The sequence below is a fragment of the Neophocaena asiaeorientalis genome, unplaced genomic scaffold, assembly GCF_003031525.2.
Source record: "Neophocaena asiaeorientalis asiaeorientalis breed wild unplaced genomic scaffold, Neophocaena_asiaeorientalis_V1.1 scaffold21, whole genome shotgun sequence".
In the NCBI taxonomy this organism is placed as follows: domain Eukaryota; kingdom Metazoa; phylum Chordata; class Mammalia; order Artiodactyla; family Phocoenidae; genus Neophocaena; species Neophocaena asiaeorientalis.
Window position 1 is genome coordinate 3,709,627 of NW_020174053.1, and position 24,152 is coordinate 3,733,778.

At 36.7% G+C, this 24,152-nt stretch overlaps 1 protein-coding gene across 2 annotated transcripts in view; it reads right to left on the minus strand.

Annotated features, from left to right (window-relative positions):
• Positions 1-1,270: 1,270 nt before the first annotated feature.
• Positions 1,271-24,152, minus strand: part of ZW10 (zw10 kinetochore protein) — a 32,260-nt gene continuing 9,378 nt past the window's right edge. Inside the window, exons 6-16 of one of the 2 annotated variants that reach the window (XM_024754285.1) lie at positions 23,629-23,781; positions 23,020-23,211; positions 15,867-16,030; positions 14,774-14,956; positions 11,846-12,084; positions 9,715-9,786; positions 7,473-7,642; positions 6,504-6,634; positions 5,784-5,915; positions 4,807-5,009; positions 1,271-1,878 (exon numbers count right to left, since the gene is read on the minus strand). In XM_024754285.1, coding sequence (XP_024610053.1) covers positions 1,758-1,878; positions 4,807-5,009; positions 5,784-5,915; positions 6,504-6,634; positions 7,473-7,642; positions 9,715-9,786; positions 11,846-12,084; positions 14,774-14,956; positions 15,867-16,030; positions 23,020-23,211; positions 23,629-23,781 — 1,760 coding nt within the window. In that variant the 3' untranslated portion in view covers positions 1,271-1,757. The remainder of the gene's footprint in view (positions 1,879-4,806; positions 5,010-5,783; positions 5,916-6,503; positions 6,635-7,472; positions 7,643-9,714; positions 9,787-11,845; positions 12,085-14,773; positions 14,957-15,866; positions 16,031-23,019; positions 23,212-23,628; positions 23,782-24,152) is intronic. The other variant, XM_024754286.1, reaches the window with a different exon arrangement.

The window sequence follows — 24,152 nt, forward strand, 5'->3', positions numbered from 1 at the left end:
GGGAAGGGAAGGAGAGAGGAGTGTGCTTTTCAGTTACAAGAGATCCCACCCCCCAATTGCTCTACCTGTCAAGCAACAGGAATAGCTTCTATGAACAGAAGAAATATGCTATGTGTGTAACAGTCCTGCAGGGCATTTAGTTCAGTTCTGTTCTTCGTTCCCCATCCCCTCAATTGCTGAAAAAAGAATGCTAGCTGAAATGGTGTGGATTTTCCAAAACAGGTATTTTCTTCACCTGTGCAAAGGGTCCCTTCCCCCTCTCAAGAAAGACAACTACTTTGTTCTCAAAAAACTAAAGTTGGTTCAGGCAAGTCTTTTTTCTGTGCGTTCTCATAGTAGGATATGCTGAGTATACACAGACAGGTTGTCACTAACCACAGCTGAGTTCTCTTATAAAAAGAAACCAATCTTCTTTCTAATTCATTCTTCTATGACCCCTAAATAGGTAAAAGAAAAACTAAGCAACCAGAATGTAGGGGCTGAGCTCAAACTAAGAACAAGAAGGTGAAGGTGGAATGTGTGCCAGGGATCAGGGGTTGAAGCCTAAGGAAGCAGGCCCACTGTGCTGAAAACATCCTCCAGACAGCATCTCCTCCAAGGCACGCAAAGATCGATCGCACTCTTTACCCTCTTTTCACAAGCGGAATTCCACATTTCAGGGTGAAGAGAGACAATCCAGAGTCCTACCGAGAATGATTTTAATAGAATATAAACCTCCAATGGCCGCAAAGAGTTAAAAACACAGAAAGTTGAGCTGAAGGATTACCCACATCCACCAAATAAAAGATTAGGCTACCGAACCCAGAGTTAGCATCTCATGGCACATACATACCGAAGGAACACTGACATTTAAAAGCTTTGCCATTTGATAAGGTACAGAAAACAGGGAATTTGAGAAGACAAAAAAAAAAAAAAAAAAATCCAACCAATAAAATAGAATTTAGTCCGGGAATTCCCTGGCAGTACAGTGGTTAGGACTCCTTGCTTTCACTGCTGAGGGCCCAGGTTCAATCCCTGGTAGGAGAACTAAGATCCCGCAAGCCACGTGGCTCAGCCAGAAAAAATATATAATTTAGTTGAAATAGCAAAAAGTGCCAAAACTTTACACTGAAAGAAATGTTAAATTATCAGATAGTGTCATGAAGAAAGACGGTAAGTCATTGAGTCCTCTGTGAGGATCATAAATGTCGATAAAAAGAATGGCACGAAAGATAGGAAAACTTGACGGTCTCTTTTGTCAAAGTTCCCATGTTATTAAAGACACTCACCCTTAACTCTGAAAAGCATTATTTATTGGAAAGAAATATTGAAGGAAGTCTTCTTAATTCCTGCAAGATCAATTTATGGTTCCCTTGCCCTCCAAAATATATCTCCCATCTCTCACAAATTCTTTATCCTGACTCTTGGAATGATCTGGATTCCTTGATCCAAGGCCAGGGCTTATATTTTCAATGGATACAGTACCCAGAGGGCCCTGGAAGCAACATGAAACAATGTCACCCTATAGTTTCTTATTAAGGGAGGGTGGCTAAAAAGTCAACAAATTGAGGTGCTTCATTTGACATCTGATCCTAACAACCAGTTCTTCAACAAAGCCTCATACAGGCCAGGAGGTAAGGCGTTCTTAGGTGAAATCAAACTTCCATGATATATCAGTTCACCAAAACCAACGGGTGATTCCAAGAAGTCTTTAAAGACTAATAACACCAAGAAAGGAATCCACCTGCTCAAGACACGGCTTTCTCAGGAAGATGGAGCTATTTAATCTTGGCAAGGGCAGCTGCTCTTCTTTCTGTGTTCTGGAACAAGGCACGAATTAAAGCTTTTACTTCACTGGAAGAGAACGCAGCTGCCAAGGGCCCTTTTCCATCTGCCCACCTGCAAAATGAAAAACACAATTTCTATTTCCTATTAAGTATAAGCCAGATTTTTAAATTGCGTATTTGATCCCAAGAGTGTATTTGTTTAAAATGGAAATAAAACAAGTTCTGGCATTCTTCCCCTTCTTTACGAATCTACCAGTCAGTATCTTTGACATCTTCTACTTCTTGGCTGCATTTTGGTAACAGCATAGACAGACGAAGAGCCCAAGTTAGGAAGATAAAACTGTTCTCCCTCATTCTATACTCACTAAGCCCGTTTGAACTTGACAATTACGACCACATCCTCACATGGTTATATAGAGTAATGGGATCTGTAACTACTTTAAAAAGTGAACCACAGGCAACACATTTTAACTGACAAAGGATAAGTATAAAAAATACATATGAAATCACAAACAACCCCGTAGAATAAAGGGTAAAAAATATGAATAGCTCAGAGATACAGAGAACAAAGCAGTGGTTATCAGTGGGGAGGCGGAAGCGGGGAGGGGGAGTTTACAGGTAGGGGACTAAGAGGTACAAACTATTGTGTATAAAATAAGCCCCAAGGCTATATTGTACAACAGGAAATATAGCCAATAATAACTATAAAGAGAGTGACTCACTATATCGTATGCCTGTAACTGAATAATACTGTGCATCAGCTATACTTCCAAAAGAAAAACACACAGAGTCCCGATCTAAAAAAATATAAACAGGCATTTTACAATAGAAGAAAAATCATCACTACAAAGATGCTCAATGTCATTAGAACTTAGGGAAATACAAATTAAAATGACAACGAGCTACCATTTCACAGCAACTAGACTAGCAAAAATTTTAAAGTCTGATAATACCAAATACTGGTGAAAATGTGAAGCAACAGGATAAACCATGAAATATGCATCTATAAAATAAATACGTCACAGGCAGGGATGTAACATACACACGAGGAATATAGTCAATAATATTGTGACAACTTCGGTGATGGATGGTAACTGATCTTACTGCTGTGATCTTTTCATAATGTATAAAAATATCAAATCACTATGTTGTACACCTGAAACTAATATAATATTGTATGTTAATTATAACTCAGTTTTTTTTAAAAATTATGAAATATTTATATAATGGAATATGATACAGCAGTGAAAACGAACTGCAGCTACAGATACCTTCAGGAAAGAATTTTCTGAACAAAAGAAGCAAGTTATAGAAGACTCCATTTAGGGATATGTGCAAATGTGGTAAAACTATAAAGAAAAGCAAGGAGATAAATAACACAAAATTCAAGATAGTGGTTACCCCTCTGGCGAGGACGATTTGGAAAAGGGTACATAAGGGTCTTCAAAGGTAGCGGTAATATTTTTAAGCTGAGCAATAGGTACATGAACATTTATTTCACTCTTTTTCTTTAAACTGTGAATATATGTTATATATACTGTACTCTTTCACATGTATATTTTATAATTTTTAAATGTTTAAACTACACAACTGGAGATAGTTTCCTTGGTAAAAAAAAATTTTCTCAATTAGTTATTATCCTTATATTTACTGAAATCTCTAGGAGGAAAAAAAATCTTCCTAGGCAGAAGAAAAGAAGCTGAGATATATCAGTATTGTAATTTTTCTCATAACGAAGAATTAACGATCATTCTTGGGTTGCAAGAGGGCCCTTTAACAGCCGAAAGAAAAATTCTTATCTGCTGCCCTCTGGAGTCTTACCTGAAGACATAACTCACTAAGGACTTGTAAATAACAAATGAATAAATCAAATTTTATACTAAATGTAGTTAGAGGTATTTTGATGTGATTTTTTTTTTCAAGCAAAAAATCTCATTTACCTTGTTTTAGAATGGATAGTATTTGCTGGGAACAACTCAGACACATCTAGGACAACTAGTCTAATGTAATTGGGCGTCTATAATAAACCAAGCCAAAGCAGATAGACAAGTAGCTATAGGGATGGATATGGACCTTAATGCCTATTCAGTGAGTTCCCTATACAAGGTATGCATGCTTGTTAAAAATATACCAAGACAGGGCTTCCCTGGTGGCGCAGTGGTTGAGAGTCCGCCTGCCGATGCAGGGGACACGGGTTCGTGCCCCGGTGTGGGAGGATCCCACATGCCGCGGAGCGGCTGGGCCCGTGAGCCATGGCCACTGAGCCTGCGCGTCCGGAGCCTGTTGCTCCGCAACGGGAGAGGCCACAACAGTGAGAGGCCCGCGTACCGCAAAAAAAAAAAAAAAAAAAAAAAAAAAAAAAAATATACCAAGACAATAATAAAAGCGTCCAAGGATGTATAACTAGCCCACATCTATCCAGTTTTTGCGTAGTATTAATGACCTTCACACACTCAGTATGATACGACATAGCATACAATTACAGAGCGCAGCAACATTAACTGATGGTATTGAGAGAAAACATCATCTACTATATTTAAGAAAAGATGAATCCTTTCTACGTGTGTGGTGCTGAATCTCTAAAACTACTTTACTCCCTGTAGAAAAACTGCCGGTCAATCAAACAATGGTTTGATGCTGAATATCCTTACAGATAAAAGTCACTTCTCTGTTAACATATCAAAGCCAATCTTAAAATGCATCCACTGTTGATTAAAATGGGCAAGAATTTCCATCCAGGTGTCAGATGGTTGTACTCCTTGTAAGTGCAAGAGGTACAAGATCATACGTACAGCATGACAAAACAACGTGCTCAAGACCAAAATAATAGAAACAAGAAGTCTTCACGCTATCAAATATGAGAAAATGGTCATGAGATCCACACTACGATAGACCATGCAAAGGCCCCACCTACTGCTACTCAATATGAAACTTTCTTGAGTAATATTAAGAAACAGAGAGAAGCACTGCTCTCAGTGGCACTAATACTCTATTACAGCTGTGAAGAGATATATAAATCCTATAGAAGGATTTTACCCACCGATCCCCAATTTCTTGCAGGCTGGCTTGTAACATTATCATCAATTCTTTGAATGGCATCCATTTTGGCACGTAGACCGGAACCTCTTCTTGATATTTCTTGTTCTTGTTTTCTTCAGACAGAGGTGCAAATACTTGAGGTCCTTCATCCATCACTGTTTTGCATAAGGAATACAATCTATCACCATCTTCAGTAGAGATGTCCTGATTTTGCACAAAGGGAACACAACAGAACAGAATTGGGCCAGCTTAGCAGTAAGTAAAAAGCAGATCTTTGGTGTAAACTATTCAGGGGGTCAGCCACAGCAAGATGTTTTCCAACCAATTTAGCACACCTTACTAGACACTAGATTTCATCAGTTCTGACAATACTCCTAAAGCTAGAATGACACAAAATATGTTTCAACAGATTGTCGGTAATTCAGTTTGCCTGCATGAAAAAATCCATTTCTCCAATAGAATGTGGTGCAGTTTGCTGCAAAGCAGGGAGTGTTATCACAAGGGTTTAGCCAATCTATACTTCAGAGGTATCAGCCGGCAGAGTCCAGGCAACTTTCCTGTAGGATCACACGTGTGTGTTGGTAAAGTGGTACCTGCACAAGGCTGCATTTCACTTTACTAAATTATTTAGTTCACGTACACATTAAGTATATATGACTTCATACTTTACATTTTGGGAGCACTGCCCCATTTCCAACTTCCTCATTCATAATTTACACAGATGCTAGATGGAGAAGCAGCATAATCTTGCTTTCTTGAACAGGTATGAAAGATAGAGATTAGCAACTCTCCAGCAAAACAGAATTAAGACGAAAGTGAAAAAAATAACAGTATAATGAGCTAGACATGAAACATGAACAATTTCTTCTACCATCTGTGTTGACTAAAGATGGGACTTCAACATCACTTCCTTAGGAAAGTGACAATCTGGAACAAGAACTGCATCTCAAGTCTGGTGAGACATCGAATGGCCCTTACCTCTAGGGCAGTGATTCTGCCAATGATCTCAGAAATTGTTGTACTGAGTAAAGTCCCCATAGCCTTGCAATATATGTTCACTGGCAGGACATCCTGCCACACAATTCCAAGTCTCTTCAGTTGGTGCAATACCTGTCAGAAGAATACAGATATTTACATGGAAGAGAGATTGTTACAACTCACATTTTTCTAGATTTACATTTACTGTGTGACTGCTTGTGTGTGTGTGTGTGTGTGTGTGTGTGTGTGTGTGTGTGTATGGGAGAAGAGGTGTTATATAACGGTGAGGTAAAGTAATCAAGAACATGTGCTTCTTGAAATTTCACCCTAGTGATATCTCTGCTAGATGAAAAACTGACTTATTCTGAGGATGGGAAAACTAGTAAAAAGATAAGTCACTTAGGAGAGAGAGGCATTTTTCTAAGATGAAAGCTAGTATTTCAAATTTCCCAAACCTAAGTTCATGGGTTAAATACTTGCTATGACAGACTTATTATTCCCATCACTAGTGGCTTGATGGGAAGATAGCTTCCTGTTGACTTGGTGGGGTAGGGGAAGGGAAAGATCGTATACAAGACTGTAAAGGTAGCCACATTTTCCAATGGGAGTTCTGGGGCATGAACTGAGCTACCTGTTACATACTCTTTGCTGCTTAAAAAACAAGGTGGGGGAGCATCTAAAGGAAGAGTACAAATTCCAGAGGGAACAACAGCCTCCCACCTGTCGGACTGCTTTACTTGCTGCAGAATAATTGTCCTCATCGTCCATGTTTGAAAAGTTTCTAGCACTTGATAATCTTTCCAGAAGTTCTCCTTTCTGTGCCCGCATTTGGGCCAAAAAACACTCTGTCCCTATAATAAGAAAAGAGAATAAAGAATTCTAAAAGCTGTTCAATTACACAATGCAAAACCAGGGTGGAAGAGGAGACACAAGCATGAACCAAATATCAGATTCTGCCTATTTGAAAACAACTGCTTGTCAGATAACATCATAAGGTTGCCCTAAGGTTACTGGAAACATCACTGCTAATACATTAGCCGGTCCCTCCAAGCCCACCCTCAGGATAGTAAGTCTTTTCCAACAGTTTGTCCAGAGTCAGATAAGAAAAACTGCTTATACAGTAGAAGTAACTGCTTATTTTTCTGATATATCTACACCACCTAAGGGAAAAGTCAGGAATTGAAAGTCTAAGTAAATCATATAGATTCTCTGCTTTTCTTAGGCTATCATTACTGACTTACTCCACATTTCTTTTGATTTTTAATAATCAGAAGTAAAGCTAAAGGAGGTATAAGAGAAGGGAGCTAGTTTGAGGTTTTGCAAAAGAATAAGCACTGTCATGAGTGAGCTCTTACCAACAACGCTGACAGAATGGTCACACTACATCTTAGTTATGTGTCGCTCCACTGACATAACTCTGATTTGGTGAACTCACTGCACACCAGCAATGCAGTCTGGAACACTAATGTACCATGAAATCACGTCATGAAAAAGTAATGCTTTCAAAAGACTGCATTCACTTTACGAAACTAAATAACTGGGAACGCCTGCAAATTAAATGCCCTCCCACTTTCCAGTACAGCTCAGGACCACCACCTAATTTCTAACTGCTGCATTCATAAATTACAAAGATACTAGTCTGATAAGCTGCGTTATCAATATGCTTCCTAAATTTAAAGGATCAGTTACCAAGTCTCCTGAAGCCAGGTACAAGATCCACAAAAGTAGTAGTGCCATCACGCAGAATGGGGGCAAGACGTAATCTGAACTGATGGCCGAGGGTCAGCAAGTGGTGAGCAATATACATACAGTTGTTGAGGTGAATGGCAGCCAACTGGGGCAGTTTTTGAAGGTTCTCCCTAGGTCAGGAGGAAGCGTAGGAAAAGAAAGAAATCTCCTGTTACTGAAGTTGGGGTTGATGAAAAGTTACCCTTTTAATGTATTTCTAGGTGCTAATCACTGTCTACTGTATAAATGCTGTACATAACAAGGCATAACCTCAGCACGCCCACTCAGTCACTGAGGTTGTTCTGCCTGCATGGGACCTTATCCTTTAAAACTATCCTGGTGATTAACAGAAAACAACAAGGGAATCAAGATGTTTACCTGTGTCAACTCTTTATACTAGAAACCTGGCATAGCTGTACATAATAATTCCCTTGAAATCTAACACTGATAAGTCTGTGGAAATACATGTTTGCTTCCCCTTTCTCCAAATCCCCATTTCATTCATATAATGAAGCACTCAACTATTTTCTAATTCACTAGTTTTCAAAGCTGGCTACAGATTAGGGTCACCTGAGAAATTTTAATATAGAGACGCTTAGACTTCACCCCAAACAAATTAAATCACAACCTCTGAGTGAAGCCAGGGCATTTATATGTTTTAAGATCTTCCCATGTGATTTTAAATTTTCATAAAAGATTGAAAATCACTGCTCTAATTCTTCTGCACATATTAGTCTACCTACCCAGCTTGGGAAGAGATCTTGTCTTATACCTCTGCTACATATCCACTAGCAGTCATTCAATTAATACTTCCTAGTTTGCTGATTCAATGTCAGGCTAGAATATACACAATTGGAAACTAACAATCTTAAGACAGTTGTCCTCACTTTGGGCTACACATCAGAATCACTGTAGGGCTTTAAAAAACAGAGATATGTTTAATCTTAAACCATACCTATAAATCAAAATCTCTAGGGGTAGGGCCTAAGCAAATATATTCTTCAAGGTCCATAAAAGAGTCTAAAATACTGCCAAAGCTGTGAACGCTAATCTAGAACGGTGGTTCTCAAAGTGTGGTCCCCTGACAAGCAACATCAGCATCACCTGGAAATTTGTTTAAAATTCTAGGCTTTACCCCAGCCCTACTGATCAGACACCTCAGGCATGGGATCCAGCAATCTGTAGTTTAACAAGGTTTCCTGGTGATTCTGATACACACTGAAGTTTATAAACCATTGGTCTAGCATAAAGTTCCCAGATCATACAATGCGGAAAAAGAGGCAAATCTAACTCCACACCAGTGTGAAAAATGTTTCTAAGTGTGAAAACCCCTAAGCCAACTGTCTCTGAATCCCCAAGGACGTGGCTATTAACTGACCCGAAGATGTTTTTTTTCCTTTACCTAAGTAGGAAGTGAAATAAAAGTTTTAAGCCACAGCAAAGAGAATACAAATAAAAATAATGTTTACAATAAATAAGCTGTCTTTTAGAATAAAAACAATAACTGGCCCTACTTAAAAACATCTCAATTGTTCAAAAATCTGAACTAAAAAATACTACAAACAATAAACTGATTTTTTTCTTTGAAACCAGAGTCCTTGACTAAGGAATAGTTTTGTTGACATATTATTTAAAAAATTTGTAAAAGGTATCCAAAACACTTAATTTGGATAACAGAGAGAATTCCTGGAGGCTTAAAGTTATGAGTAACTTCTGAGATTAATATTAAGAGAAACCTTAAAAAACCAAGACATTAGGTAAATACAGCTTAAGATTGCTAAGAGCAGCTGATCGACAGTTAAATAGCAATCTCTTGTGGTATTAAGTCTGCAAAGCTATGAATGCCAAGGGAAAATGTGGGATGTTTACTGGATAGCAATATGGAGTGATGGATGACCTTTTGTTTTGTAACCAAATAAGGTGAGGCAGTTCTGCAAGTACCTACCATCAGTAACAGGGTAAAGTCCTTTTGAGTCTTTAAATCTGTGTCACCTACTATACTGCAAGATTACAGTACCCTTATTAATTTATTAATAAATGACCAATGTCCTTTAAACGTGTAATGTAAATGTTTACTGCATTTTATTGTGAATTTTAGTAACCAATTATCTTTGGTGGGAATATAAAATTACTGGTTTTAACCTGACTCACAAACATTTTAGATCTACAATATTACACAGAAGTCAGACACAGTGGCACATACTTGTGATATGTTGGTACAACATCATGGAACAAATGGAAGATATTCCTCACTGAGTAGAAAAGTTGAACAGCACTAAAAGGAAAACACAGTTTCAACAGAAATGCAGAAGGATATATTGGCAATGAGAAAAAAAATTCAAACTCAGTGCACCTGAAGGGAGAGTCAGCAGCAAAAACTACACCTGGAGAGAACAGATGCCTTGGTCACTGCTGAGAACACCATTCCTCTAGATGGCATAGATTCTCAGCGGTTATTCACTAACTAGATTACAGGTCTAAAAACCTGGGCCCATTAATAATATTAAGAATAGCAGCATTCAACCCAAAGCCTCTTTTCCATTTGTCAGTTTGTGTTCTGCCAGTACCCAGAGTACCCCTTCAGTGACAAATGGAGCTAAGCCTCGAGCAAATGTCACCTCCTCACTGACATACTGTGCAAAGGGCAAGGTATCAATAAAGGCACTCACTGGTGCTGTCGGAACCAGCCTGCCTTTCAGCCTCCACCTTCCCTCCTTCTCACCCCAATGCAAGGAGATGAATCAACATTTCTAGGACAGAATCCAACCTCAAGTTTTCTTGCCCTTTAAATCTGGTCTTAGAACACCTAAAGATCATTATTAAAAAGCACTTAGGAAGAGCAAATATAAGGTTTGCGTAGCTTACTTCTACATAAGAATATTTTAAACTATGTACCTTGAATACATCACAGGAATTCCACAAATAACTTTTAAAAATTAGTCATGATCACTATACCCCAGAACACTGTTACAACTTGATTACTATGATACCTGACTAAATTATTTCATGTTATTTTTGTTGCATGTGTTGCTGTTTGAAGTTTGATAATAGGAAAAGTGAGTTGTTGTAATGTAGTTGTGTTTTTGTTTATCCTGTTAAAACTATTTTTTTGGTGGGAAGAATGTCCATAGACATTCAGTATACAAAAATATTGTTTGGTATTCTCTTAGGAAAAATTGCCTTGCATCCCTAACTTCTGCTCTGGTACATTTCAGGTGAATGCCATGTAATGAAATAGTCACTCCTATATTATTCTGCCAAAGGAGTGCTTAATTCCTTTTACATGTATTTTTCTTCCTACTTAGATTTAAAACTGGATGGACTTGTGAATATAATGATTCATTCAAGTCATGGAAGTATCTTAGTGAACATGTTCTTTCTAGAGCAGAATGAAATAAAGGGGTTAGTTTGTACATGGAGATAAAGACTGAAACTCCAGAAGCCCATCGGAAGACACAATTTAAGTCAAGCCCTAACTGAAACTGTTTTCTACTATGAGGATGAAAAGTAAAAATACTACTACACACAGATCCAAACTAAAGAGGGTTTTTAAAATCTGCTCTATAATCAATTTGGGCTACTGGCTACCATGTTCTCCTCAATTTATAAAGTTTAGGAGTATGGGAAGAGCCTACTAAACAAAAAGAGATAGATTCAGTACAAATGTGCAAGTATATGGATTGAGTTTGGGTACCTTGAATACAATATTGATTAGAAGAGAGCTTCTTGAAAGGGAGAAATCAGAACTTTGGTGCATTCCATTCTTTTCCTTCTACCTTTGGCTACCCAATAAACTATTATTGCTTTAAAATTAACATTTAAAATGTCAATTAATTAGGACCTAGATTTCAAAAGGTAAAATGGACGTTAAGCTAAAGGGCCAGAGCATGCTGAAACAGATGGTACAACTATCACTGAGACCACCACCACCAATACTGATAAACATCTGAGTATTAATTATTTCCCAGGTAGCATTCTAAGTTCTTCACAAGCACTTTCTCATGTAATATCATTGAAGTCAAATAAAGTTAAAAGTAAACAAAAATTAAAGGGCTTTTTGTTAAAAAGTGATTAACAATTTTTAATGTCAAACCCATTTGTCCATCCATACAATGCTTTTATTGCTCATACCTTGTTGTAAGACTGTATGTTATTGTAAATAAAAGTTAATTGTCAATACATACGTGTGTACTATACTTTTCTCTAGGGAAAAAAATATTAACGAATAAGATAAGAAAACCCAAAGAATTCCAGTTAATTTTCTTAATAAATGTCTAGTTTAGATATACATTTAACCGAGTCATTGCCATTTCCAGAGGACTCAGAACTCGTACCATTGATCGCTGCTAGTTGTTGCCTCCAGTAAAGTCTGATAGGCGAGTTCCATTAATTTCTTCACAGATTCACTGATGCGGCATGTGGGCAAAGAAAAGGAATGTTGGTCCAACGTATTTTCAGGCTCTAAATTCATCACTTCGTTGTACTGAGTCGTGGACACTTTCTGTACTTGCAGCTTGTCACCCTCAGCAGGACTAGGTAAATCTGGCACCCTTATCTTAGAAGCAGGAGTAACCTAAGGGTCAAATACAGAAGCAAAGAAAATGCACTGTCCGCAGAATAATCCAAGCGCAAGCGCACAGTGAGGAATAAGATACCAGCCGCTTCCATGACGATGAAGCTGCGGATCTACAGAATAATCAAAAGATTTGAGTAAACATGGCAGTACTTCAACGACTACTCAATCGTGGGTGAAAGCACGTCATGAGAAATAAGCAATCCCTTTACTGTGCCGTTCTTCTAGTTCTCCCGTGCGCGCTCACTCTTGGTGGAAACAGCAACGCAGTGAAACTGGCCCAAGATTTTAGGTAAACGAAAGGACCTTCGAAAATCCTCTTTCTCAGATGAGACTATTAGATTAACACACACCAGTATGACTTGTGTTCCACTGTCATTAAACAAATTATTTCCCACCAGAAGCACGTGTTGGCTTACTCAAAGAAACAACACATTCAGGCTAGCTTATACTGCTCTTAAAAACAAACTTCCAAACAAAAACCAAAAAAAGCTTCCCTAACATTTATACAGAATGAAAATTCCCAAACTTGGTCAAGACTAAAGGAAAGAACACTAGGCTTCTACTTGGGAAACATCAGTGATATTTTCTACCCTAACTTTTAACAAAGTCATTTAACCTCTCTTGACCTCCTTTTCTCATTGTAATATGAAGAACTGCACTACAACAATGGCTTCCAAACCTTGCTTCTCGAAGATGCCTCAGGGACCAATAAAAGGAGAGGTCAAGCAGGTGGAAGCAGCAGGGTCCCACTGCAAGAAGAGCAGCTCTGCTCTGCACATACTGGACCTCCATGGAAAAGTTCTGACGGAAGAAGCTCCAAGTCTAATAAAAATGTTTAAGTCATGAGACTTGCCATCTGTAAAATGGTATAATAACGTCTGCTTCATAGGGCTGTTATGACATTTAAATGAGAATACAAACATCCCAACTGGGAGAGGTGCTACTGGCATCTAGTGGGTAGAGATCAGGGATGCTACTAAACATCCTACAGGACAGGCCCCCAGAGCAAAGAATTATCTGGCCGCAAATGTCAACAGTGGCACTGCTGAGAAACTCTGATCTAGAGGAAGCTACATCATTAGGATTTGGGTACTTGGGGGGAAAATACAGTCTTATAAAATGTCAGAACTAGTTGAATAGGGAGTTCAGAGATTATCTAGTTCAATTCTGTCATATTATAGAAGAGGAAAATGAGGTCCAAAAAGGTTAAAAGATTTAGCCCAGAGTCACAAAGTGATCCAGTGACAATCCTATTTATAACAAGGAGTTATAACAGAGTTAATGGGATATATATTAATTCATTTACCAAATATTTACTAAGTACATAGTAGTATGCACCAGGTATTTTCTTGATGCTACAGATACAACAGTAAACCAAACAGTAAAGAACAAAACAAACAGGAAAAAAAAAAAAACAACCCTGCCCTCATAGAGCTTATTTTCTAGAGGGGGAAAAACAATAAATAATTCATATAGAATATTTACTGATAATAAGTGATATGACAAAAAATAAAGCAAGGAAAGAGTACAGGAAATAGCGGGAGGTCACAACCTTAAAAGATTGGTCAGGAATGGGAGCACGTCTGTGGTAATATCCCAAGCAGAGGGAAAAAGAGGTTCAAAAGTCCTGCAGCCGAGTCGGCCTGGCAAACGAGCAGAGTGACTGAAGAGGAATGCAACAGGAGATGGAGTCAGAGAGGCAACAAGGGGACAGTTCACAGGAGGCCGTGCAGGCCACTGCAAGGCTACTGGGTCTTTCTCTGAATGAGACGGGAAGCCACTGGATTCTGTGCACAAGAGTGACATAAGTGATATTCATGTGAAAAACACCTGCAGCCCAGTTCCCGGTACTGAGTGCATTTCGGCTCCCTTAACCACCCAAGATTACATCAAAATGTGCTAATATCTGTGCACCTCAAATGGCTAATTTAATATTTTACTGAAGTGGACACTATAACAGGGTACCTAGCCCCAGGAAAATGGGGCATGACAGAAAGGACAGAGGGAGGGAGAGCGCAGTCCTCTCAGCGATAACAGATAAATGGCTGAGGAATTTTCTATTAAGGGCTTACTTTAGTGTATGTCTTCTTTTAATCTAAGTTACACCTTACATTTGTCAAATATTATTTTATATATGTAAGATGTTAAAAAAAATACACAGAATAATTTAAGGTCAAAGGAGTAAATTACCCTCAATGCAAATTAATTTGTCCACGGATTTTACAGGTAATTGTTTATACCATACAACGATCACATCTTTCTGTTTGTTTTTATTAACTTCAAAACTAGCACCTCTATTAGCGTAAGCAATGAAGTCAATATTTCACAACAGGATATAATCTCTGGATATAACAATACCTGTCACGAAACTGTGTACTAAATATTCAAGTGATAAAGTTGAGAAAACTCTATAGGTTGATATACTCTCTGATTTCAACAATAATCTATTACATTCACGTAGACTTTTTGACTTATACAATGCTTTTATGTGCATTATCTCATCTGGACCCCACAATACCCTACAAAAGACGTAGGAATTAGGACCCCTTTAAAGATGAGAAAACGAATGTTTAAGAAGATTAATAACTCGCCTCAATGAGCTCAGCAGTGCCCTTCCACTCTATCATAATCGTCTCAAAAATGAGCTGCTTCCTAATACAAGGTAACACCCTGTAACCCCCAGTACCTTCACAGTGTTGTGAATTTCAGAGGTCATTAGGTTTCTAGCTGCCACAATCACATCCTGACACTTCTTGTTAGCAAAATGAGAATTGACGTTACGGGCATATTTCAGCAAATCTGTAGTATTTCCTTTTAGAAACCTCATCTCCTTTAAGGCATTTTCAAATTCTTCAGTGGACTGTATGATCTGAGAAAGAAACGCAAGAGAAAAAAAAGGAAAAGAATCAAATACATATGTTCCTTTCCAATATTAAAATTTCAAATCCAATGTGTAGGAAAGAACAAGGACCAGCTGGTCATTGAAGTTTTAGAAAAGATCATCAATTACTAGGTATAAAAATATTATTCATTTTTTCTAGCCTTAAATTCAGGAGGAAGAGCATCTTCATTAGAAGTTTTTCACTCTGCTTAGTAAAGGTGCAAACATTTTTAAATAAATAAGACAGTAGGTCCCCCCTTATCCTCGGCTTCAGTTACCCACAGTCAACCATGGTCTGAAAATATTAAATGGAAAATTCCAGAAACAAACAATTCCTAAGTTTTAAACTGTGTGCTGTTCTGAGTAGCATGATGAAAAATTGCGCCGTCCTGCTCTGTCTTGCCCAGGATAGGAATCATCCTTTCGTCCAGCATACCCATGCTATATACACTACCTGCCCATTAGTATAGGAAAAAACATAGTACATATGTGGTTCAGTACTATCCACAGGTTCAGGCCTTCACTGGGGGAACTGGAACGTAGCCCCAGAGATAAAGGGGGACTCTTATGCTTACTGTAGTGTTCGAGGAAACACTAAAAAGAAGCCAAAAAGTAAAGCGTCACATAGTAGCTACTATAGCTGACACCAATAGAAAAACAATTGTTTTTCAAAAGTATCTTACTAAAGAAAACGTACTTAATAACGAAACATACTTCCCCACCCAATCAAAAGGTAGGAAGCCAGAAGAGACATGAAGTCAGAGGGGATTTGCCTCCACACTTTATGAATAATTTTCTTAAAGATGTCACTAAAGAACAAAAGATCTCCAAGGTAAATAAATGACACCAACAGGAACCTACGGTCTCTTCAAGCCCTCTGTGGCACCTCTGCTCTTACCTCCTCATACTGCTGTAACTTGCTGCTATTTGTTGGGATAGAATAAACCAAACAATTTTTAATGAGGCACTCGGACAAGTCCTCCCAGATCACGTCACCAAGCATCTCGGCCAATACGATCTTGCATGTTTTTTCATTTTCTACGTCAGCAACAAGAGGCAAATCTGAATTCAAAAGAAAAAGTTTTAAACAAGAAACTCTTCACAGTCTGGACCTATTCTCAAATTGCCTAGTTTTCTAGAATTCTTTCATTTTAAGATGACAGGGCAGAAAACAGCACGAACAGTTCTCTAGCTATCTCAACAGACTACATGGGAAAAGCATGACACACAATTATTATTTTACTTTCACTGCTCAGATGAATCATCTGCACTGCGTGGCTGCCTGTTCTCTCTAACAATACGGTATTAAGCCACCCACGTTATCATCATCTACTGCTAATCCACAGACCTGATTATATGAAGCGCTCAGAAGTTCTGCATACCAAGGCGAAACTAGTCTAGAATAAAGTCCAAGTTCTCCAATAATAAATACATTTCTTTCATCTCTGCAAAGGATCTGAGTGTTTATCCTAAGTAAAATATCAATGAACACCTTACATTATAGCGTAATATCTGGCCTACCCAACAGAATACTTCAGTATCTCTTCCACGGTATATTTTATGGTGGCTTTTTCTAACACATTTTGAGGGAGTTATATTTAGAACATACCATTAATTAACTAAACAATATATAAGAACCTTAAAAGAAAGTGACCATATTACCTCGGAGCCTTGAGATATCTTACAATATCTGAAGTCTAGGCCTGCACTGTCCGATATGACAGCAACCAGCCACATTTTGCTACTGAGCACTTGAAATGGGGCTGGTGTGACTGACGAACTCAATTTTTTTTTAATTTTAAGCAATTTCAAATTAAGTTTAAAAATGGAAGCAAGGGTGTGTGGTTATAATGGGTAGCACAAGGGAGCCTTGTGGTGATAGAACAGTTCTATATCCTGACTGTGGTGGTAGTTACATGAATCTACACATGTAATAAAACTGCACAGAACTATTCACACATACAAATGAGTGCAAGTAAAACTGGAGAAATCTGAATAAGCTCTGTGAATCATAACAAAGTCCATTTCCTGGTTCTGATACTATACTATGGTTACACAAGATGCTAACATTGGGGAAAACTGGGTGAAGAAGTACCTGGGACCTCTGTACGTTTTTTGAATTAAAATTTTAAACTAAAAAAAAAAAAAGAGCAAGGAGCGTAAAATACTTTTCTGTTAAACACAATTTTGTTGCTTTGAAAAGACTATGCCTCGCTTTAACCATCGCATCATATAAGCTATTGTGTGTGCTGTAGTGCTCACATCAGGCATGTGTATCACTTCTAGTATTTCTTATAAACACACCTTCGATGTAGATTCATTCCACTGGAATGACTGTTTTCCTATGCACCAGTGTAACATTGCAATGCATTTATTTGAATATTTTTCACATAGAGCACAGGTTACAGTGATACCTACAATAAACTGAAAACGGTAGTAAAATTGAAATGCTTATTATTTTCACTATATTTTTCTAGCTTAAGAAAATGATTATAAACAAACTTTTAAATTTAAAACTAAGGTACACTATTGATGCAGAATCAAGTGAAGGTGCAGAAGCTAGAAGAACTGGTAGAACAGTAAAGGAAAATACAGACCGGAAGAAAATATGCCATAAATTTTACAATAAATGGCAGCTGCAGCTTGCTAAAACAGAGCAAAACAAAACTTTTGCTGTGCAAAAAAACTTTTAAGATGATAAAGCAGACAATATTAAGAGAAATTTCAACAAATACATTAGGAATTTGTCAAGTTTCCTCTCAAAGAAGAATTGACAAAATTAGTCACCTGAAATCACAATTAAATGTCCAACCCCAAATGTGATTTTAAGGGGATCTGAGCTTGTAAATTTAGCTAGCGATAAAATGACTTGGTAAAATCATTCCATACATTTTGGTAGCAAATTTATGCTGGTTTTTAAAAAATTAATTAGGGCACTTATCCATCTTTTTCTATGGACCAAAAGAGCTTGATTATCAAAGGGATTATCTGTAATTTGAAGAGTACCTAGAATGTAGCCACAAACCGTACGTGCCTGATGGTGGCCTTTTTAGTGGAAAATCTTTAACAACCTTTCAAATTTCTTCTACAACTACTTGTATGTTCAGAGTCTCCATTTCTTGGTAAATTTTAGTAGTGTATACTTTCTAGAAAATCATTCATGGCAAAAGCAAAATATGCTTGTTGTGACAAAGCCAACACCATGGAAGTTTACAAAGAGAAAGCCTAATTTTCCCTCTCCATACCCACAAGCTTCTCTCTCTCTCTCTGTGTCCAAGTAACCAGAGCTAAGAGTTTGGTTTGTATTCTTCCTCCCTTACATTAATAATACACACACGCACACATGCATGCACGCACGCAGACACATGATATAGACTAAACTGTGTCCCCCACAATTCATATGTTGAAGCCCTAGTCCCCAGTGTGACTGTACTCGGAGACAGGGCTCGCCTTTAAATAGGTCTTAACGGTGGAACCCTAATCCACTATGACTAGTGTCCTTTTAAGAAAAGGAGAGACATCAGGGACAAGCATGCAGAGAAGAAAGGCCATGTGAGGACAGTAAGAAGGCTGTCTGCAAGGCAAGGAGACAGGGCTCAGGAGAAACCAAATCTACTAACACCTTGATCTTGGACTTCCAGCCTCCAAAACTGTGAGAGAATAAATTTCTATTGTTTAAGCCACAGAGCCTGTGGAATTTTGTTATGGAAGCCCTAGCAAACTAATATAACATTCATATAAGGGGCTACTTCCTTTTTTATAAAATGGGTTTATGCCATAGATTTTACATGTAACTTTTTTATCACTTAAAAATAGATTGTGGCCATCTGTGAGGTCACTATATCTAGCTCCACTTCATTTCTTTTCAACAGCTGCACCATTCTTCAAATGATGCACATTCCAGTATGCAAGTATATACAGTACTCATACATGCAAACATATACACTGTTGATATCACATAGTAAGGAATTAAAAAGTGGGACACCTGGGTCAAAGCGATGTATATTTTAGCAGAACCATAGAGCTGCAGATTACTTTCTAAAAAACTCACTAAAGCGACGAAGGAGACTACCTTTGCATTTTCTTACCAAAAGTGTCTTACACAAACCTTTGAATTCTGTCAACCCTAGGGGTGAAAAGTTCTACTTTGATGGTGTGATTTCCATTCCACTATTAGGGGGATTAAGCAATACATATTTTTTATTAACAACTTGCACCTTTTCTTCCATAAACTGCCTATTCATATTTTTTACCCTTTTTCTGTTATTATGTTCTCTCTTTCTTTGTAAAAAAAATCTTTGTATTAGCTCCTTGTCTGCTAATGTACTGCAAATATTTTCTCCCAGTATAATATTATCTTTTGACTTTGTTTATGGCATTGTTTACCATACAGAATTTAACATTTATATGTAGTCAAATTTATCAATCATTTCCTTTATGCATTCTGAGCTTCCTGAGAATATTTAAGTCTTCTTGTAAATTTTCTTCTAACATTTGTATTGTTTTACCGTTTGCATATAGGGATTTAATTTATCTGGAATGTATCTCTGTATGAAGTACGAAGCAGGAATCTAACTTTGTCTTATTCCATGTAGCCAATTTTGCTAGCACTGTTATTTAATAAACTATCTGTCTCACTAAACTGAAATGTGACTTTGATCAAATGGTAAATTCTCATTTATTCTTGGCTCTACTTCTGGACGCTTTTTCATTCCACTGATCTTCCTATGTCAAGAACATAGTTTTAATTATAAAATTCTCCAACTAGTGTTTTGCAAATCTTTATTAGCAAGTCTCATAAATATATTTTTTGATGTAAGCTCTAGAGTAATTAATTTGTCAAGTTGGAAAAATATATAACAAGAATCTGATTGGGAATGTTTTAAATTTATACATTATTTTGGAATGAGCTGACAATTTTTTGAGACTGTCTTCTAATCCACGATAGCCTCCCCTTACTTTACGCCCTCAATAAGTTTTATGCTTTCCCTTACATGTATTCTTCCCATTATTAAATTTATCTTTTAAGAATTTCATAGATTTTATTGCCATTATAAATAAGATATCTTTATATTTTAATTTATAACTGATTGTTACTAGCTTGGAGAGAAACTGATTTCTATAGATTTATACTGTACCTAGACAACTTAGTAAATGTCTTACTAATTATTAAAGTTTTAGTAGTCTTTTGTTTTTTTAGGTATACAATTACACCATTTACAAGTAAAGATAAATTCTTCTCCTTATTTTAATATTCATACTTATTTTCTCTTCTTTGCATCAGCCATAACCCCTAAAACAATGTTAACGAATATTAATAATAATGTGCATTCCTGACTTAAAACTGATTTTAATGGAAATAAAGTTTTTAATCCTTTAATAGATGCTTGTTGCTGGCTTTTTAGAAGCAATTAGCTTCAAAATTAATTACTTTAAAAAAATCAATAAAGTATAACATAATTATGCAAAGTGGTCTATTATACAGCTGTATACTTTACTTCATCATTTCCCTATTATTCAAGATTTCATGACTTTCCAGTATTTCAATATTATAAGTAACATTATGATGAACATCCTTATACATAAATGGTTTTATATATTTAAGATTATTTCTTCAAGGCAGACTCCTAGCAGTTGAAACCTTGGTTTAAAGGGTATAAACATTTTAAGGCTTTTTATATATTTTGCCAAATTATTTCCAAAAGATTTTTTTTTCTCCTCTTTTAAAAGCTCCTTTGCTGTTGGTACAATGATGCTTAGTAAGACAGAAAACTTGGGAGAAAAAAATACATATTTAAAAGATGAAAAGAGCACAAAACCAAAGACAAACATAAGACGGAAGGCAAAAATCTTTATGAAGTTTCAGAATAACTAAAATCCAAAGAAAGTAGAGGATTCCAAAAAGAACTAAGGCCACAAAATATGATCCTCAGGTTTTATTTAGGGCAAGAAGATGAAGGAAGGGAATACTGACTGAAAGATAGTAAAGAGATTAGAAGAGCACCTAGCAACAGTGAGTTGTCTTCTGCTCTGAATATCCTAGGTACTAAGAAAACTTACAAATAAAACACTAGGTTGAATACTTAAATGGACCAACGTCAAACTGGAAAGAGGCTTCTATGGAATCCCTCAGAGCACCCTCTGATCTAGCCCTATCCTAGGTAATAGTACCATCACTGACTCAGATTAAACTGTAAGAAAACATGATTATCAATTATGCATTCGATATGAAGTAGAAAGCATATTGTAAAATTTTATCAAGTAAAATTTAACAAAGATTAATGTTAATGCCAAAAAATCAAGTACAAGATGGGAAAGCAGCAGTTTGCACTGAGTATGACATAGGATTTTCACTGACGTCAAGCTCAATAAGTTAACTGTGTAATAATACCCTTTGGCTATACTAACAGAAGCATGAAACTGAGAATGAGGGTGTGAACAATCCCATACTATTCTGAATTGGTTCGGACTATACTTAGAATACTTTGTTCTGTTTTGAACACCATACTTTAATAAAAGGACTATGGAAGAAATGGAATATATTCACAGAAGATCAGTGAAGATAAGAGAAACTTAAAAAACTATTTCATTAAAAAAATAAAACTAAAGATGTTTTATATTGGTGATAAGATGTAGGCAACATAATAACAGCTACTATAAAGAATTTGAAAGTCCATCATGTGTAATAAGAATTAGACTTCTATATAGCTCCACATACTAGAAACAGCATCAGTAAAGCAGATATTACAGGGCATATATTTTGAACATATTTTTTAAACAACTACCCTAAAGATTTAAGTTCCAAAATGGTCATTTTGGCAATAGCATTTAAGAAAGGAGATACAATTTTTTTAAAAGACCAACAAACAAAAACTTCATAGTACTCAGAGTTGTCCAGAGGTAGGATGGAATGCCTCAAGAGGAAGTGAGTTCCTTCTCACTTAAGGTGCTCAGGTTTGTTATACGACCAATTGATGGGAGTGTTACAGAGGAGAGTCGAGCATCAGAGATATCTGTATTGCGTCACCTTTCTAGTTCCTTCCAATCCTTGGATACTTTGCTTACAACTCTTTTTCTATATCTAATAAAAATAAGGGTGGATTATCTCCCTAAGTAAAGGAATAAGAAGAAAACTACCTTGGGTTTTTGTAATTTATGCAAGCCTTAAAATTTTTTATTCTCTGCTGTCAAAACTAGAAAGAATTCCTTGCTCTACGTATAAATTATTTATATATAAATAATGTCTGTATGTGTATAACTGAGTCACTTTGCTGTACAGCAGAGATTGGCAAAACATTGTAAATCAACTGTACTTCGATTTAAAAAAAAATAAATTTATATATAAATAAATTATGTTGACTGCCAGAAAGGCATACAAACAATAGCAGCGTTTCTTTTTCATTTTCTCCACAGCAAGAATGCTTAATTTGTCTATTCAATAAGACAACTGAGAAAAGCAAAAAGAAGGTAAGTCAAATAGACTAAAACCAACAGTATTATAACAAAACACCAGAAGAAATTTTACTTTTAGTAGTGTGACAGCCAAAAAATGATTCAAGCAACATAGAAACTATTTCAAGGGTGAATATATAAAGATCTAACCAGTAGGCTGAGATGGAATGAAATTCATTGCCTATGTTAAACCTATTTTGTTTATATCAACTAGGTTGACGGGGATTTTCCCATCAAAAGATATAAAACAGCACTTGGTTCATTTCTGCTTCTCCGATAACTAAAGCAAGAGTCCCAAAATGTGATGTTCCTAGAAGTCCCATGAGGGAAATGCATCCCAAAATTCAACTAAATATTACAAACACAGACTCTAGGGCACCACTAAAGACCCTACTTGTCAACACAGGGCAGAGAAGGAATGCCAAATAGAACAAGAAATAAAAAGGTTAACTACTTTGTTCCCATGACATAATTTACTCACGTCTGATCCGCCATTCACTCAGATTGCTGACATTTTTATCCACTTTAAAATAATATTTACTTTCAAACACCATATCGACTTCTCTAAAATATAAAAGCACTGCCTTGGGGATACATACCTAGAAGTTGTTTCTGGACCACTTCCAGTACCAGTCTGATCTTGGCAAAAACTTCAGATGGCGATGGATGTTCCAAGTCAGTCATCACAGATTCAAAACGAATGATAATGATGTTAGGTTGGCTTTCTATCACAGCAAAAAGGGATGGGCAAGATGCCAGAGGCCTAAGGATATACTTCAGCAGCATCTGACCTGAAAGTTTTATGAACACTCATAAAAAATAAATCACGTCCAAAAAAAGAAGATCTTTGAGCCTGACAACAAAAATACATATACCATGACATTACACAACACCCATTATGCACTGCAGGTTTTCCCACTGAAGTTTCCCAGATTGTCTACAGATTTTTATGTAAATTATTCAAAACATCAAATAAAATAAATACCAGCAGCTACTTTAAAAAAAAAGAAAAGAAAAGAAAAAAGGAAAGGATCTAAGCCCTTAATGAAAAGTGTAATATTTATACAATTCCACTTGATAAATCATGAGGCCAAACCCTATGATCCATCATCAATATTATTCAGAGAATACTGATCATTTTTCTGTCATTCCTTTAACAACGGACCTTCTGAAATTTCATGTAAATGAAACAAAGTATTATGCCTTACCAAATGACTTAAGCTTGGTATGTAGCTCCCCAAGAAGAGAAAATGCCAAGAGGACAGAACTGATGGGTGGCACGGGGGTCTTCTCTTCTTTCTGAGATTGTTCAGCGCATAAATGAAGTTCTGTTTGTAGGCAAGATTCCAAGTTGCTGATATCTAAGAAAAAGGGAAAAAATATCAGCTGTCTCAGCAATACAAGATGTTCCCATTTCTATTCCTGAGAGCCCACCGTCTACTAAGAGTCCTAAATATGTGGTTTTACTACAATACACTTCTAATGCAATCAAATATGAATTACTACATACATGTCCTTGGCATCACTTTAAAACAGGAAATTACTTCCTTTGGTATGTTCAAAGAATCAAACTGAGTGCCAAAGTAAGATGATGTGCATACAATAACTGCTTACTAAATATGTGTTGAGAATGGATAAACAACAAGGTCCTACTGTATAGCATAGGGAACTATATTCAATATCCTGTGATAAACCATAATGGAACAGAATATAAAAAAGTATGTATTTATAT